This window comes from Euphorbia lathyris, chromosome 6, assembly GCF_963576675.1.
Source record: "Euphorbia lathyris chromosome 6, ddEupLath1.1, whole genome shotgun sequence".
NCBI classification, from domain to species: Eukaryota; Viridiplantae; Streptophyta; class Magnoliopsida; order Malpighiales; family Euphorbiaceae; genus Euphorbia; species Euphorbia lathyris.
In genome coordinates this window covers 87,574,176-87,593,114 of record NC_088915.1, presented here as the reverse complement: position 1 = coordinate 87,593,114, position 18,939 = coordinate 87,574,176, and the positions used below count along the sequence as shown (strand labels likewise).

General features: G+C 36.7%; 1 protein-coding gene across 2 annotated transcripts; it reads left to right on the top strand.

Moving 5' to 3' along the window:
- Window positions 1-679: 679 nt before the first annotated feature.
- Window positions 680-6,469, top strand: LOC136232421 (autophagy-related protein 8C). 2 transcript variants are annotated; one of them, XM_066021577.1, is made up of 6 exons: window positions 680-951; window positions 1,086-1,151; window positions 3,508-3,563; window positions 3,920-3,972; window positions 4,770-4,888; window positions 6,126-6,469. In XM_066021577.1, exons 2-6 carry the CDS (start codon window positions 1,115-1,117, stop codon window positions 6,218-6,220), a joined length of 360 nt encoding a protein of 119 aa, XP_065877649.1. In that variant the 5' UTR covers window positions 680-951; window positions 1,086-1,114; the 3' UTR covers window positions 6,221-6,469. The 2 variants fall into 2 exon arrangements, with proteins under 2 accessions (XP_065877649.1, XP_065877648.1); XM_066021576.1 differs by lacking the exon at window positions 680-951 and having other exon boundaries at window positions 1,068-1,151.
- The last annotated feature ends 12,470 nt before the right edge of the window (window positions 6,470-18,939 follow it).

Sequence of the window (18,939 nt, the reverse complement as noted above, 5' to 3'; positions counted from 1 at the left end):
TATTTCTTTTAGCAACATGACAACTTACTTGAGTAAATGGAAGCAGGCTCAAGCATCATTCCTGGTTTCTAGCCCAGTGGCTGCATCCATTAAGTGTTAGCCCCCACCGCCAAACAAGTTGAAGTTAAACATCGACGTAACAACCTTCGAGGAATTGGGCTGTTCTAATTTCGGAATGGTGATTAGAAACTCATCTGGTGAGTTCGTATCTGCTGCAAACGGCTTGATCCCCTCTATCCCGGATCCCCTCATGGCAAAAGCACTTAGCTGCTGAGAAACATTGGGCTAGTTAATAACATTTGGCCTCTTCAATGTTCAATTAGAATCAGATTCGCAATTTCTAGTTTTGGTACTTAATAGCACTAGTGTGTTGGTTTCTCCTTTTGACATTCTTGTGGATGATTGTAAAGCTCTTCTAAAAGAGCTCGATATTTCTTCGGTCCTATTCTCTAAACGGTCTGCAAATCGGGTCATCCACTTGTTAGTTAAGGCGTCTGAGTGTGATCGTGGGGTTTGGATCTCTGCGCCTGCGACTTTTATTTGTATGGTTTTGAATTGGGTTCTTAATAAAAATGTAAAAAAAAAATAAAAATAAGTATCTAATTAGAATTATTGTAATTATGAATTTTGACTCAAGTTATACGACGTCGGATAGAAAAACGAAGGAGTGAAGCCATGCCTGAAACAAATTGCTGACGCGAAGACAACCCAATTTGCTTGAATTGAAGGCAATCCAAATCGAAATTTTCCAATCTTGAAAAAGTTGGTTTCTTCAGAACTGAAAATCCTACAAAGATTAAGGTTTCGTGTTGGAATCTGAATCAAACTCTATAAGTTTCCTCTCAATTAGAAATCTATAATCCTCTTTGATATTGACCTTTTGAGCTGTTCTTGTCACAAATTCTGAATTTGATCAACCAATCAATTCTCTTCGGAAACCCTAATTCTTAGGTATGTTATCGATTTTCAAACTTCCCGTCTGTTAAATTCATCTTTTGTTGTTTTTTCTTCTCTGATTTCATGGTGTAGGGGATTTTCGACATTTATTTGAGAGGTTATGGTGTTTTCATGTTTGAAATTTGCAGGGAGGTGTAATTGGAGCTCGTCTTCAACCATGGCTAAGGGTTCTTTCAAGCTTGAACAGCCTCTTGGTTCGTTTCTATTTCTTGGGTTAATTTTGTTGATTATTTTGGTTTTGAGCTGATTTTTGCCCCGATACACCCTTGTGATGGGACCCCTCCCCCGACCCTCACTTAGCGGAGACGCATAGTGCACGGCGCAGCCTTTTTTTTATTTTGGTTTTGAGCTGATTTTTGTCTGTGAAACCTTTGGATTGCTTACATTGGTGATAATTTTTCATTCATATTCTCTAAAGACTATGAGTGCGAGCCTTGGCGCAACAGTAAACTTTGTTGTCGTGTGACCAAGAAGTCACGGGTTCGAGTCTTAGGAGCGGCCTCTTGCCAAATAAATTGTCAGACGAAGGTTTGCCCCAAGTACACCCTTGTGGTGGACCCCTCCCCAGACCCTCGCTCAGCGGGGACGCGTAGTGCACCGGCCCCCTCCCCAGATCTAACTCCAATTTATAAGATCTCACCTTTTTAAAAGGCGTCTATATATATTGAAAACACAACTTACTAATATAACCCGGTCATTCCCACTCCCATCGTCATTGCCTTAGAGTCGCTTCTTGCTCTGGCCTTCTATCCCATCGCCGTCCCTTAGAGTGGCTCCTTGCTCAGGCTGTCTACCCCGGCGTTACAGACTCCGAACCAGTTCGTTACAAGTTTACCAACTTCCGCCTGATTCATCTCCGAACCAACACAATCGTACATGGAGAGTCGAATGTGATATCAATTGTAATAGTATGATCCAATACCATCTAGATATTGTCCGCTTTGACTCAAATTCAAAACATTGGACTCACGACTTTAAAATGCATTTATATGTATTAAAAAGGCCTAATATATCCCCAGCCCCTCAAGTTGTCCAAAAACTGTAACTGACCCCTAAATTTCAAAATTTTGCAACTGACCCCTCAACTTGCTTATTTGGAACAAATAACCCCTCAAATAGGTTAATATTTGTGAGTTGAGAGTTTTTTTTGCCCTTTTGTTAATGTATCGATATTTTGGAAATCTGTTATTTCTGATGTAATATTATGTTGAATGTTTTTTTGGGTTTAGGGCTTATTTGTTCCAAATAAGCAACTTGAGGGGTTAGTTGTAACGTTTTAAAGTTCAGGGATCAGTTGCAGTTTTCGGACAACTAGAGGGGCTGAGGATGTATTAAGTCTATTGAAACAAACCTTACTAATATAACTCATTCGTTCCCTCCTATGTTGCACGGACACTTCTAGCTAGTAGGCACAGTCACTTCTAGTTAGTAGCGTTTCTGCTTTTCGTGTCCATGTCTATTTTTATTTATAGGCTATTTTATGAAGATTATGTTTTAGAAATAATGTTTCCCGTGTTCTCTGTGCAACATAGATTCCTTCTCCATTTTTGATGTGGAATTCAGTTCATGCATGAACCCATCGCCATCCCTTGGAGCTGCTCCTTGTTTAGGCCTTCTATCGTTACATCTTCTTTATTAAGGAAACATTTGATCCACAAGTGTGTTCAACACAAACTCATCTTACCATATGTTAAAATTCTACTAATAAATGGAGTTTTTCCAGGGTTTGAACCGTAACCTTCAATCGCTCGTTCTAAGAGGCTCTAATACCAGTATTGAGTGCTATTAGCCTTCTCACCCTAAAAGCTTGCTCAAAGTATGAGATTTCTCCTTCACATTTATTACCGAAACACCCGCCCCTTCTACAACCAATGTGGGAAAACGCAACAATTAGTGTTGGGCGCTATTGGGCCTTCTAAACCTAAAAGCTAGCTCAAACGATAAAATTTATCTCTCACACTTATTAACCAAACACAGCTACTTTCACAACCGATGTGAGTAAACCCAACAATCTTCTCTTCGCACCCGAACCAAGGTTGTGACGACACTAACCTCCCTAATAGGGTGAAGATGTTGTAATCATAGGCTTTGATTACTGGAGATGATAATAAACGTCATTATTGAGCCTTACTTTCGAGTTTAAGCTTTTGGTCAAATAGTTCTTTGATAGTATCAGAATCTTGTATTTCAGGGGGGTGGCAATTTCTGACACGAAAAGACAATTCATAGAGACAAGACAACCCGAATGATACGACACGATTGACACGAAAATTATTTTTCTAGCATTTATATCATATATAACCATATGGAACTTATATATGAGATAACACAATTTTGACACGAAACAAGAAATTGCCACCTCTCCATACGTGGATATGTATTTCACGCTCTAAATGGTTTTGGATGTGAGGGAGTGTGTTAGATATCTCACATTATTTAATTAGATAGCTGCATGAGTCTTTGTATATGTGAGACAATTCTTCTACTTTCGGATACCTTTGGGGGTGAATTAGGCATTCGTTTACACTTACTTTGTGTGTATTTATTCAGAGAGGAGACAAGCAGAAGCTACTCGCATTAGGGAGAAGTATCCCGATAGAATACCAGTAAGTAAGATTCTGTTTTCAATGTCTGTCTATTTAAAGGAATTAAGGTTCAAAATGACGCCAGAAGTCGACAAACATTATCAGTTTAGCCCAAATCGAAGTTTTAGATATCAACTGAGCCCTAAAATTGGTAATATTTGACAAATTAGCCCAAATACAATCAGTTTCAATACCTGAAAAATTGTCAAATTTGGACTAATCTATCGAATATTGCCAACTTCAGGGCTGAGTTGATACCTAATCTTCGATTTGGGCTAAACCGATCATGCCTGCTAACTTCAGACGCCATTTTGAGCCTTAATTCGTATTTAAAGTCTCATCTTAAGTTATGCGAATATTCTTTGGATGTTATGCAGGTAATTGTGGAAAAGGCTGAAAGAACTGATGTTCCTGATATTGATAAGAAAAAGTCAGTAGCATCTTCTCTATATTCTTGTTAAAACTTTTGTTAGCATGATTGTTTCGGGGTAGACGGGTTATTGACACATTTGTGGTCAATTTCTAAACAAATTCTTCATTTACGGTAGATTTCAAACTATTTCTGCGTGTTTGTGGTAATTTTGGCTTGCTCTGCCGGTTAGAAAGATAAGCGGATGTGGAATTGTTGTATCAGTCACACGGGCGAATATCAGTCCGTCTGTGTGACAAGCAGACGGATATCGATCAGTGTCCGAATTACAACTTGAGAATCCATTTTAGGAGACAGATTGATCATCAAACAATTGTGAAATTTTGAAATCTTTGTCAGCTCGAATGAAGCTAAGGAATGACAAAAACCTCGGTAAGCTAGACAAACAAATGCCAAGGAATTCGATTTCACAATTGTTTCGATTAGACCAAACAATCGTAAAATGTTGGTCCGCCTGTGTGACAAACAGACTGATATTAGCCCCCCTGTGTGGTAGGACTGATATTGGTCCGTCAGTGTGGTAGGAGGATTGATAGAAAATTCTGAAAGCTTCCTTATCCGTCTTCCTGATCGGCAGAGCGAGTTAAAGAAATAGTTCGAAATTTGCCCAAAAACGAAAAAATTGTTTAGTAATTAACCACAAATGTGTCAATTTCCCGTAGTTCTTAGTTTGGGTTTGAAAAGCATATGAAACTTGGAAGTAGGACTACGAATTTCTGACACGACAACACAATTTATAGAGAGAATCTATCTAACACTATTCATTTGAAACGAATATTTTGGTATCATTGTTTCAGATATCTTGTGCCTGCTGATTTGACTGTGGGACAGTTCGTCTATGTTGTCCGGAAAAGGATTAAGCTCAGTGCCGAAAAGGCTATATTTGTGTTTGTGAAGAACACACTGCCTCCTACTGGTAAATTACATTCTTTAACATTCTATGTATAAATAATTTCCATGAGCTCTATTGGTAACTGGACCTGTTTTTGGCCCGGGTAATGCATATGTTGCGTTCAATATTTCGGGTTTGAATGGAAGAAAATGACATTTAGCCTACCCAAGCCCGTCTAAATCTGTCTATTTTCTCAAGCGGGCCTGGGATTTATAAAAGTAGGACGGACTGGTCCGGCCTATTAATATTAATGATTATATATATATATAATTGATAAAATAAAAAAATATATTTTTTGAGGTGAGGTTATGTGCAACCAGTAACGGCACGAGAACCAAAAACTCGGAGGTCAATGGACAAAAATTTAGTACAAAAACAGATTTTTTGACAAAAATTTGCCCACTGAACTTTCCAAAAAGCTTGATTGGCCTCTGAACTTTCAAAGTGCCTCGATCAATAGCCCACTGAACTTGCGTAAAATGTTCATTTAACCTCCTGAACTTGCGTAAAATGTAATCAATTAATCACTCGGTTGCAAAAAAAGTAAGTTAAATGTGAAATATGTATTGTACACGTCTTAGATTGTTATTACGTAATTCATAAAATAGATTAAAAAGGAAGTTCTTACTTCAACTATAAAATTTGTCTTCTCTAATATTAGAACCGTATATCCTGATCTTAATCGTTTTACTTTTTTAAAGACGTGTGCAATACATCTTCCGCATTTAACTTACTTTTTTGCAACCAATTGCTTAATTGATTACATTTTATATAAGTTCAGGGGGCTAACTGAACATTTTATGCAAGTTCAGAGGGCTATCGAGACACTTCGAAAGTATAGGGAGCTAATCAAGCTTTTTGGACAAGTTTAGGAGGCAAGTGATGTATTAATCCAAATTTTTTTGGATTAAGAATCGGCACGAAAAAATCCGTCACCAATTAAGTCATTAATTTCGAACTTGTCAAAAAATTTGGAACTAATGTATTTACACTTTTTTTTTTTATTTTTTTTATGTTTTGAGACGGAAATTATGTCGGTAAATATAAAATTCATTATTTTCTTTCCGAGTCAGGGGTTGACGGACCCTCCATGACCCCAATAGTTTTGCCCGTGTGAAGTTGTTTGATATTTGATTTTCAAGCTCGAGTTCACCTAAATTAATCTCGGGCTGAACTGAGGATGTTTAGGTGTAAATCCATTAAGTCCGACCGAGCCAACCTATGAATGGTTCTAAGCGGTAATGTTCTTGTTTTATTGCAGCTGCATTGATGTCTGCAATCTACGAGGAAAACAAGGATGAAGATGGTTTTCTGTACATGGTCTACAGCGGAGAGAATACGTTCGGATTGCACTAAGATCGATCGGAGTCGAATCTATATGCGTAAATGATACTCTTACAAGATGTAAATTCTTAGCCGTCTTACGGGTTCTATGATCTGATCTGCTAATTCTATTTTGTTCATCTTAACTGACATTAAATGGAATCGATTGGATGCATTTGTATTCCGGCAGAGTTTCGGATCATCCTATGTTTTTCACTTTCTAATCATGTATAGACATATCTTCTTAGTTATTTATGCAAGTTTGGTTTCGGCCCGAAGAAATCTTCTGTTGCAATATAATGGTTATGAAAAAAAAAAAAAACAGAGTCTGACGAGTTTCAAACTGAGTAATTGAATTAATTTAAAAAAAAAACATTTTGAACGATGTGTTTAGGAAGTTTATTTTCCTTAAGCGAGATTTCAGGTCGAGTTTCATGCATAGCAGTAACAGTGGCTTAATACATCACTTGCTCTCTGAACTTGTTCAAAAAGTTTGATTGGCCCTTTGAACTTTCAAAGTGTTTCGATAGCCCCATGAATTTGCATAAAATGTAATCAACTAATAATTCGGTTGCAAAAAAATTAAGTTAAATACGAAAAATATATTGCACGCGTCTTAAAAAAAATTAAAACAATCAAGATTGGGGTATTACGGTTGTAATATTAGAGAATACAAGCTTTATAGTTGAGCAAGTAATAACTTCATTTTTACTCTATTCTTGAATTATGTAATAACATTCTAAGACACGTGGAATACATCTTCCGCATTTAACTTACTTTTTTACAACCGAGTGATCAATTGATTACATTTTATGCAAGTTCGGGGGGCTAATTGAACATTTTATGCAAGTTCAGTGGGCTATCGGGACACTTTGAAAGTTCAGGGACCCAATCAAGCTTTTTGGACAAGTTCGGGAGGCAAATGATGTATTAAGCCCAGTAACAGTGGCTCGAATTTGTTATTCCTGTGTTCCTTAGGGATTGAAGCTTCTATGGAGGTCCGATATATGGGTTTAAAATAGGTTGATGAGTCGTAAACATGTCATGTTGATCTATCCTAGTGATCCGTTAAGGATGTTAAGGATCAATCTTGACACCTGGTATTTAAATAAACAGGTTTATACGATTAGCTAAACGAATTTAATATGGGCAAAAATAACACGGGTGATTTGACAAAATTACCGTGTTTCAACATTTATAGTCAACTTAAATGGTTAAACGTAGGGCTGTAAATGAGCCGAGCCGCTCATGAGCGGTTCGGTGGTCGAAGCTTGGCTCGATTCGGCTCTATTTGTAAATAAACCGCTCGTGAGCATGATTTACTGGCTCAGTTCGTAAACAAGCCAGCTTGAGCAGGCCAAAGCTCGGCTCGAAAGCTCGTAAGCAAGCTCGATTAGAACATTTATAAACAAATTTTAGTGTCGTGTTTAGGGAAGTTTATTTTCCTTAAGCGAGATTTCAGGTCGAGTTTCGTGCATAGCAGTAACAATGGCTCGAATTTGTTGTTCATGTGTTTCTTAGGGATTGAAGCTTCTATGGAGGTCAGATATATGGGTTTAAAAAAGGTTGACGAGTCCATAAACATGTCACGTTGATCTATCCTAGTGATCCGTTAAGGACGTTAACGATCAATCTTGGCACGTCGTATTTAAATAAACAGGTTTATACAATTAGCTAAACAAATTTAATATGGGGGAAAAATAACACGGGTGATTTTACAAAATTATAGTGTTTCAACACTTATAGTCAATTTAAATGGGTTAAAGGGATGAGTTGACATGACCGTCAATTGAATTAGGGCCTGTTTGTTTTACCTGCTGTTTGTTGTTGTTGTTTGTTGCTACGGTTTGCTGTTTGTTATTTGCTGTTTGATTATTAGTGTTTGGTAAAACTATGATTATCTGTTGCTGTTAATATGTAAAATGACTAATATGGACATGTTTTAAATAAATATATAAAATTAATTCTAAAAATAATGAAAATAATTACATAAAAATAATCATTTTATAAATAATTTCATTTTTCTATATAGAACTATGATTAAAATTAGCTCTTTTTTTAAAAAAAAATAAATTTGCGCACAATGCGCTTACATTAAAAAAGAAAGAAAAATCCCGGCCCCATCCGGATGTGATTCGAACCCATAACCTCCATAGTCATAGGTAAGCTCTCAACCATTAGACTAAGAGCTTCACCACATTAAAATTAGCTCTTTGAACTCAATAAACACAATGCATAATCTAAATTAATGTAAATTAGCTCTCCAAACTAAACTACCCATGTGAACAATAATAATTTAGATTATGCATTGTGTTTGTTTGGATATTTGCTTTTGCCTTTTTAAATCAATTTCCAAAAAAAAAATGAAGAAAAGAAAGAGTTATGTTGAAGATTTTTTAAATAATAAAAGGTGAAAAAGACGAAAAAAAAAACAAAAAAAAAAAACCAAGAAAGTGGTGGACAAAGGGACAGATGAGTGGGAGAAGCTATAGAAATAATAAGTTCAGAGTTTATTTTACGGTTTAATAGGCACCCAGCCCCCTAAACTTGTAACTTTTTTTCACCTGACTCCCTTAATTTAGGGGATAACCTCTCAACCCCTTAACTCTCCAAAAACATCACATACAATCCCTTAAACTTGCAACTTTTTTTCACCGGATCCCCTCAACTTAGAGGACAACCTCTCAACCCCTTCAACTCTCTAAAAACATCACATATAGCCCCTTAACGCCTACGTGGCTCTGACATGGAATAAGTTGGGATTGCACTCGCGTGAAAGTTGGCTTTAGAAACTTAAACGGTAAAAAAATCCCCTTTCTTCTTAAATCCCTAACGTTCTCCTCAGAAATCCTTCCTTCCTCTTTTCCGATTCCTTGGATTCACCTCTTTTCTGTCTCTGATCGGTCTCCGATTCAAGTTCAACAGTAAGTATTCATCTCCTTCATCTCCTTTCTTCCTCCTCTACCTTCTTCTTCTTCTTCTTCTTCTTCTTCTTCTTCTTCTTCTGAGATAATTCTTTTTTTTATCAATTAGGTTATGGCTTGTGTTGTTCTTGAAACCGATTTCATGGTGGGTATTCATGAATCATGTTTTTGTGGTGAATATGTTGTACTTAAGGTTTCATGAAACCTGCAAATCAAGGAAGAAGACTCTACGGATGCCCAAATTATAGGTAATTTACTGGATTTACATGGAAAATTTTAAGAAAAAAATGACACGTGGCATTAGTGTGGTCAACAGTCAAGCGCGTTTTCTACACGGGTCAATATTTTGACCGGATATAGGGGTGTAAGAGGCTGTATGTGATGTTTTTGGAGAGTTAAGGGGGTTGAGAGGTTGTCCCCTAAATTGAGGGGGCCAGGTGGAAAAAAGTTACAAATTTAAGGGGTTGTATGTGATATTTTTGGAGAGTTAAGGGGGTTGAGAGGTTGTCCCCTAACTTGAAGGGACCATGTGAAAAAAAGTTACAAGTTTAGAGGGCTGGGTGCCTATTAAGCCTTATTTTATTAAGGAGAAAAAAGCACCAGCAACAATTTATAGAGCAAAAAGTAGCTCTATGCTGCTGATGCAAAAAGCAGCGGTTTGCCATTTAAATAGCAACCAGCAGATGTTACAAATTTTTAACCAAACAGCTATATATCTCCTTTTAAGTCCCAAACAGCAAACCGCAGATGTGAAAAGGTAAAAGAAACACCCCCTTAATATATGACGAGTTGGTGAATCCAGTGACGGAACTAGAACTAAACATTCAGGGCATTAATGGACAAAAATATAATAAGAAATATAGATTTATTTTTTTTGGTTTAAGATTCAGCAACATTCTGCCTGCATATTCCGTCAGTAATGTCGATTTTATCATAGATTCTAGCACGAACAAAATTACCACCGAAATTATACAGAATTTCCATCAGTAAATATAGTTTTCTTTTGTTGTTTTCTTTCCAAAGTCGGGAGTTGACTTATTCTCCGTGACCCCTTTTAGTTCCTCCTCTAGATAAGTCAATTTGTGCCACAACTTATTAGAGGTGACAATTATCGGATTCGTATCGTGTCAATTTCGGATTAATATTAAAATCAGTCAACCCTCACCCAACTCAAAAACTTCCATATCAAAATCGTGTTAACCTAATCGGATTAGTGTCGATTTCGTGTTAACCTAATCAGTCAACCCTAACCAAACTCAAAAACTTCTATATCAAAATCGTATTAACTTAATCGGGTTAGTACCGATTTCGTGTCGTGTTTATGGGTCACATGTAATTTTACTATATACGTATATTAATGACGACTTTTAAAAATATAAAAGGATATAGTTATTAATATAAGATTTATAATTGAGCCTTAACTATGAGCTTGAGCTTTTAATTTAAATAGTTCTATGATATGGTATCAGAGCTTATTGAACCAAACGGTTGAGGGTTCAAGTCTTAGCATGCCAACCCTAACCAACCAAAAAATTTATGTTCAGTGCTAAATCCAAATACTAAAATTGAGTGTCGTGTGTAATTTGCCACCTTTACGACCCACCAACTGAATTATACGGTTATAACGAGTTGATGAATCAACCCATACCACAACCTATTTATTTTATGGGTTAAATGTATCAACCCAAACCCATTAAACCTCAACATTAATTCGTTTAATTTGCAAATTATGTGAATCGTGTTATCGTATAATCATTTTAATGGCTCCTTAGTTAAATAGATAGAAAAAATTAGGAAAATAGGAGGAAAATGCTCCATGTGATTCTAGAACTAATGTCTGCCTATTCCGTCAATTATGTCAATTTTCTCATAGATTCTAGAACTAACGACTTTCGTTATTTCTTTTGAGAGTCGAAGGGTCAACATATCCTCCGTAACCCCTTTTAGTTCCTCCCCTAGATAAGTCAATTTGTATCACGACCCACCAACTGATTATATGAGTTATAACGCGTTGATAAGTCAACCGTACCACAACCCATTTATTTCATAAGTTAAACGTATCAATCTACTTACGACCCGAACCCATTAAACCTCAATCTTAATTTGTTTAATTTACGAATTAAACGAATCATGCCATCAATGCTCCACTAGATTCAAAATAACAGGATAAAACTCTTTCAAGAACATGATTGAATATCATCACAAACAATTAAACAAATCTTTAGAAGTTTCATTTAGGATTGGATCCTTTTTTTCTGACACTTATGTTTATCGACTTGTAAGTATAATTTTTGTTCTTTCTTTCCGGAATCGAGGGGTCGACTTATCCTCTGTAACCCTTTAGTTCCTCCCCTAGATAAGTCAATCTGTCACAACCCATCAACTGAATTATACGGCTTATAATGAGTTGACGAGTCAACCCGTACCACAACCCATTTATTTCATAAGTTAAACGTGTCAATCTACTTGCAACCCGAACCCGTTAAACCTCAATCTTAATTCGTTTAATTTGCTCCACGAGATTCAAAATAACAGGATCAAACTCATTGAAGAACATGATTGTAATATCATCACAAACAATTAAACAAATCTTTAGAAGTTTCATTTAGGATTGGATCCTTTTTTCTGACACTTATCTTTGACCCATTTGAAGCTATTAGATGCACCAGATTTGAACTTCTGAGCACCAAGAACAGCTGCAGATTTAGCTTTGTTTAATCCAGTTTTTCCATCTCCTTTTTTGTTGTTGTCTTTTTTGTTGGTAGCTGTGTCTTCTTCTTCTTCCATTGCTCCAATTCCTCCTGCTCCCCATTGATCTGCCCAACTTGGTGCTTCACTTGCCATTTTTTCTTGTTTCTGAAACCAAAATTGGAGATTGATAATCAATTAAATGATGAAAAGGTTGAAACTTTGATGAACCCAGATGTGTTAAAAGTCTAGATCTATAATCGGAATAATAAATCATCAGATGGGCGGAGCTAGAATTCCAAATCGGGAGGTGATGGATTAGGGTCGGCAGTATGAAGCACCGACTCGGGTGCGGACACGGATGCGGACTCAGGTGCGGACACGGCAAACGGCATTTTTAGAAAATATGAGACATGGATGCGGCGGGACACGGCAAATTCTGTATAATTAATTATATATATATTAGATATAAAATATATAAAAAAAAACTTGAAGAAGGAAGAGAACGAAGCTCTAAGCGTTTATAATCACGATACACAGGTGAGAATTAGATATAGTTTAGTTTTTTTTTTTTTTGTCAAATTTTGTAATTGAACCATAGGTTTTAAAAGATTTAAAAAAAAAACCCTAAACTTTTACATATTTTCACCATTAGCCAAGTCCCCGCCGTGTCCCCCCGAGTCCCCGCCGTGTCCCTACCGTGTCACTGCCGAGTCTCATCCGTGTCCCATGTCACCGACGAGTCCCACCGTGTCCCGGCGAGTCCGACACGGCCACGGCGACCCCGGGGAAGAGTCCCTGCTTCATAGGTCGGCAGTAGGGCTGTAAATGAGCTGAGCGAAGTGTAAACAAAGTAGTTTCGTGTAAACTTGTAGATTCCAAAACTATGTAGTTTTGTGTTAAACAAATTTCAAATCACTATAATTAATTAACATAATTAAGGAGTTGCCATTTTTTCTTGTTTCTGAAACCAAAATTGGAGATTATTAATCAATTAAATGATGAAAAGAATGGAATTGTAATGAACCCAGATGTGTAAAAAGTCTAGATGTATAATCGGAATAATATAATTCCGCAATTTGAAATCAGGGGCGGAGCTAGAATTCTAAATCGGGAGGTGCAATTGCGGTAGTCCTAGATTCTCTTTCTAGATGGGGATGTCTGGAACCACCTTTTTAAGGTGGATTCTAGTGGCAGGAAGTGCAAGGACTCGGTCAGGACAGATCTAGGGAGCTGGTCCCAGATTCTGTTTCTAGACAGAGGGCCGTCTGGAAGCACCTCCCCTAAGGTGGATTCTAGTGACAGGGAGTGCAAGGGACTCGGTCACCGACGGGTCTAGGGAGTCGGTAGGGGGCTTGAACGTCCACTAATCGCCACAAACCTTCATCGAAACTGTGTATGGATATTTATTTCGTACGGTAAAAGACAATGAAAAATTTCAATTACGCATCCAACAGACATTGTAACACACCCTGAATCCGTCACTAGAACGTGTCCACCCGTTTTTCGGCTTCTACTCGAGATCATGAACAAATCTAGATCTATATCAAAATAATCCATCAATTCAAGATGAGTGGCGGAGCTAGAATTCCAAATCCGGAGGCGCAATCGCAATACTCCCAGATTTTCTTTCTAGACGGAGTGCCATCTTGAACCACCTCCCTTAAGGTGGGTTCTAGTGACATGGAGTGCAAAGGGACCCAGTCAGTTACGGATCTGGGGTTAAAAGGACGCTTGAGCATCCCTTGATCGTCGGATAACTCCATTGGATTGGATCTGTGTATGAAGCTTTAAAACATTTAGAATAAACACACAAAAAAATTCAATTAAACACCTATATTCATTAGAACACCCCTGAATCCGTCATTGGAACCCGTGCACCACTTACTCCGCCTCTGGCGAAACAACACCTTACATTTGTTTCTGAACCAAATTTGGAAATGAATGATAATAATCAAGCATAATCATCAAACGATGGAAACTTCAATAAACCCAAAATTCCAACAAATCTAGATATATAATCAGAATAATTCATCAATTCAAGATCAGTGGCCTAACTCAATCTCAGAACTCTCTTTCTATTCCGAACGCCGTTTGCAACCATCCAGGGACGGATCCAGAGGAAAGCAGGGGTTTGAGCATCCACTATTTGCTAGAAAACGCCAAAAATTCTATGAAAAATGTGTGGGTTTTTGTGTAAAGCACCCAACAAAATATCAATTCAACGTCGACAAATCACGAGACCACCACAATCATCTTAATAAACCCAAAAGTCCAACAAACCTAGATATATAATCAGAATAATTCATCAATTCAAGATCAGTGGGCTAGCTCAATCTCAGAATTCTCAAGACTCTTTATAGACTGAGTGTCTGGAAACACCCAGGGACGGATCCAAGGGAATAGGGGCTTGAGCATCCATTGTCACCAGTTCGTGTACAGGGCTTTAATTTTTTTATGCAAAAACACCAAAAAAACCAATTTAATATCCATAAATCACAAAAAAAAAAAAAAAAAACCACATAAGCACCCTCCAATGAATTCTGAATTCTAAAAATACCAATTTAACACCCACGAAACCATATAACCACCCTTCAATGAATTCTGAATTCTGAATTCGTCTCTGGAACCACCTCTGTTAAAGTAGATTCTAGTGACAGGATCTATGGAGTTGGAAAGGGGGTTAAGCATCATTGATGGTCGGAAAACTCAATTGAATTTATGTATAAAGCTATAATCTAAATTTCTAGGTTAAAAGTATCCTAAAAAGAAATTCAATTAAACACAATCTAGATCCGTCACTGTTAAACCCGTGGACCCCTATCTCCGCCTATGCTCAAGATCATGAACAGACACTAGGTGAAAAAGAATCAAAGAACATATTGACAGATTGAAAGATCGAAAAGAGCATATGAAGAAATTAGGCTGAGAAAGAGAAGAGGAAGTACCTGACTGGATCAGAATTCAGAATTGAGAATTGAGAAGAGAGGACTGTGACTCTGTCTATGAGATTGTTGTTGTTTGATGAAAAGGAAAAGTCCAGGCTGCCATTGATGGAGTAGTAGATGGGTCTGGCTGTCTGCCTATCTGTCTGTTTTTATCTCAGTTTTTGTTTTTCCTTTTTTAAAAGATGAATTGCCAACTCACCTGTTTCCTACTTGTGAAGCAAACTATGTTTGGTTTTGGAATCTCAACATTTCTTCTTTCTTCTTTTAATAATTTCTTCCTTTTTCTTGTTATATTCAAATAATTGGCTTAACTTTACTCATTTGTAGTAGAGATAGAAAAAGTACCTACGATCCGATTATACAACACATAATTTTAGTGTTTAGGTTTAGTTTAGTTTAGTAGATAAGAACATCTTTAAAAGACTCTTAGTGCAATCTATAAAAATAATATAAATAATTGACTCTTAGTGATTTAAGAGTGACTACTGGGCACAATTCGGTCCAAGTTGGGGATTCATGAATCTCCAGTACTGGATTGAGATTCGGAGATTAATAAAAGGAAATCTCCAGAATTGAATTGCCCCAAAATTTCAGTCCAGTCCAGTTCGGGGATTCGGAGATTCGGTTCCGGTCCAATCCAATATAATTTTTCGATGATTCGGATAAATATCTAATAGTTTAAGTCCTAAAAAATAAATTAAAAATTTAATTTACAAAATTTTATTATCTTACATAACTTGAAATAAATGATATTTTTGTAGAAAGTAAACAACATTCATTAAAAGATACAGTAGACAATAAGGCTAAAAAACCCCCACAAAATCAAAGTATTAAAAGTCACGGTAGACAACAAGGCTATAAAAACCCACAAAATCAAAGTTACAAAATAACAAATCCATAAAAACAAACAACCTTTAATTCAAAAAAGACAACACTTCATTAGTAAAATCTCTCTAATCATCATCTCAATTTGTAATTGAATCTTCTTAACACAACAAATTCCTTGTTTTCCAAAGAAAGGCAGTAAAAGCCAAACATCAACCTAAACATATAAAATTTACTATATTAGTGAATCAACAAATGTTAAATTAATTAGCTTTTTCACTTGAATAAAATTAGTCAACACACTAGCAAAAAGTAAAAGGAAAAAAATATGATTACCAAAGTGCATTTGATTCGGTTAAAAAAACCTTAAATATCCAATTGAAATATGAATAAAAGAGATTATGCAATTTCAGGATCAGAACTAATTTCTACAAATTAAATAACATTTATATAGTTAGTATTCATAAACATTTAATTAAAATAAAACTAGTAAATATTACCTTCTTCAATAGCTTCAAGATCTTCAACTTCTTCTTCATGCTTGAAAGCTTGAGTTGAAGTTTTCAACCAATCTTGACAACAAATCAAAACCGCAGCTGTAGCAGGAGTTAAAGAACTCCTAAATTGATCCAAAGTTCTACCACTTATGCTAAACGTAGATTCAGAAGCCACAGTTGAGCATTGAATTGCAAAAACATCTTTTACAACTTTGGATAAAGCAGGATATCGCATAGCATTAACCTTCCACCATAATAGAAGGTCAAACTCAATTACATATTTTTCAGGTGCCTCATTGACATATCTTTATCAATATTCAAAAATAATCATCAATGTCATCAGCAATGTCATCATCCGCTTCATCCAAACTAGAAGAATGTGCTCCAAGATTATTTTCTTGCACATTTTGCACTATATACCCATCTAACAATGCAATAATAATCTTTGTGACTTGTGCCACCAACTCATTAGCATCGTTCTCACTATAAAATTCAGTGTACTTAGCAATCAAGAGTAATGCACAAGACCCTCTTCTTACCGAGGTTCAATAGCAACATCATTTGCTGAAGCATTGTCAACAGTAATGCACAAGACCCTCTTTTTACTGAGGTTGAGCTTCAAGGCCAGAATTCTGACCCATTACTTCATTGATCACATAGCTGTCTAGAGAAGATAACAGAACCTGCGCAACTGAACTTGGTCTACTCCGGTTGCTTCTCCCTGGGCAATCGGTAATCATCAGGCAATTCTCCTTATCCTATGTGCTTTATCAAGATCCATCACCCCATCACTGACACTATCCAATAAGGACCCAAAAACATTATGAGAAACGTGAGTTTTCCCTCCATTCGGCACTTGTCGTGACTTAAGAATCTTCCCTCGGGAGCCTGGCGTTTTGAACGAGAATCCAATGGATTCCTGGTTAGGTCGACTTGGTCCGGCTTCCCCTCTCTGCAGCACACTTATCCTCTCTAGTTATATCAGCTAGGCGTTCATTGGTGTTTTGGATTGAAGAGAGCTCTCTGTTTGTTTCGGGTGTGGATTGTATTTCCGTTTGGTGATGCAAATCCAATCTCCATAGTTTGTCTCGACATTGTCGCTATCCGTAGTAGGAACCGGGCCATTCACCAGTTCTGAGGTTTCCCTATTAATTTGTTGATTACCTTGGTCTTGCATTTGGGCGTCGGTTCTTTTGTCAGCAGTAGGATCGAGCGTTGCAGTCGTCCGAGCACGCACAATCCCCAGATTCCTGCAACCTTCCTTCTCAATTTCATTTTTTCTGTGTTGAACAAAGCAAAACAATCCCTGGTAATAGTTCTCCTTAAAGGGATTTTGAATTCTGAAAGATTATTAGCACAAAACGTCTTAAACCCAGGTTTCTCAATAGTTCTAAAAGGCATTTCATCTATCACAATCATTTTAACCAAATCTTTTCTACAAGATTCCTGATCAAAATGATGAAAAGCTAATTTTCCTTGTTCTTTATCAGCTGGCTTGTCAAATAGTAAAATTGTTTGAGCTTTGTCTTTAGTGGTTTATGCTTTAGTCAAGTCTTTTGTGTGTGGAAATTTTTGACAAGATTCTCTCAAATTGGTTCAGATGGTTAAGTCGATTAACAATTGTTAGATGAGGTGCCGCGGCCTAATCTCTCGGGCGGACACCTCATGGTGACGTAAGCGGTGATTGGCGCCGAAAGCAACCAATCGTGGAATCAAGCTGCTCGGCAGGACCGGAGCTCGGAGATATGGAAGAGTCGCCACCCACGAATGGGAAAATGAACACCGATCCCTTGCGGGAGACTGGTGTGGGTTCGGGAAACTTAGGTACGAGCCGAGAAGGCTAGCTCCTTTCCGGAGAAAGGCTACTAGGCACCCCGACATCGTCCGGTTATGAACCACCAGCCTCCTACTCAGCATGTTAGGCGATAACGGACTAATCGTATACTTCTTTAAGTTTAAAATTCATTTGAAACCTTTTCTTTCTCATTTTGGAAACCGTTTTGAGCATATATTATTGAAAAGCCACTTTAGTAAAGAATCACCCATTTACATCAGTTCAATGTACATATAAAAGAGAGGGAAAGAAGGAAGAATTGATTTGTTTACAACGTGATTTACATTTCGTGTTGCGTGTTAATTCTATACTAACTCATTTCCCCCAAAACGAGTTCATTTACATGGTTCGCACCTTAATCGCCGTTGGAACGATTTAGGTACGTTTCAAAACCCCGTTTGATGAAGTCCGCCTGAATCGCCGTTGGAACGACTCAAGCGTTTGAAAACATTAAGGTAAAAACCTTTAATAAGAAAACGTGGTTAAGCATACAAGTCAATTTATTTTGTACAAATCATTTAAGAAAACGATTCGAAACTCTATTATTTATAATGAAAACGATTTTAATTACAAGGTTCGCTTAATCCGTCGTTGGAACGGACTAAGGTTTTAAAACGTGATGTTTTAAGAAATGATTTAAAATGCCAAGAAGACACTATTTATCTACATTAGGAACCTCTAAAAAACCTTTAGTTTAGATAATTAAATTGAAAACTCTTTTTGTGATTTATTTTCCCCTTTTCACTCAATGGATTCTTTACTTGTCATAATTATAACAATAAACATATTAAATCCAAACTCACTCCACCAAAAGAATAAAGAAAATAATATAGGCAAATATATATATACATTTTAGCCAAAAAGAAACATGAAATAAAGGTTAATGAAAAGATACTATATAATACATATATGAAAATACTAAATATAATACATTTTTACTTTAAATATGTGAAAATAATAAATAAAACCCCTAAATAAGAAAATATCATTTGTCCCCAAAATAGTTTTATCTAATAATAACTAATATAGCCCAAAT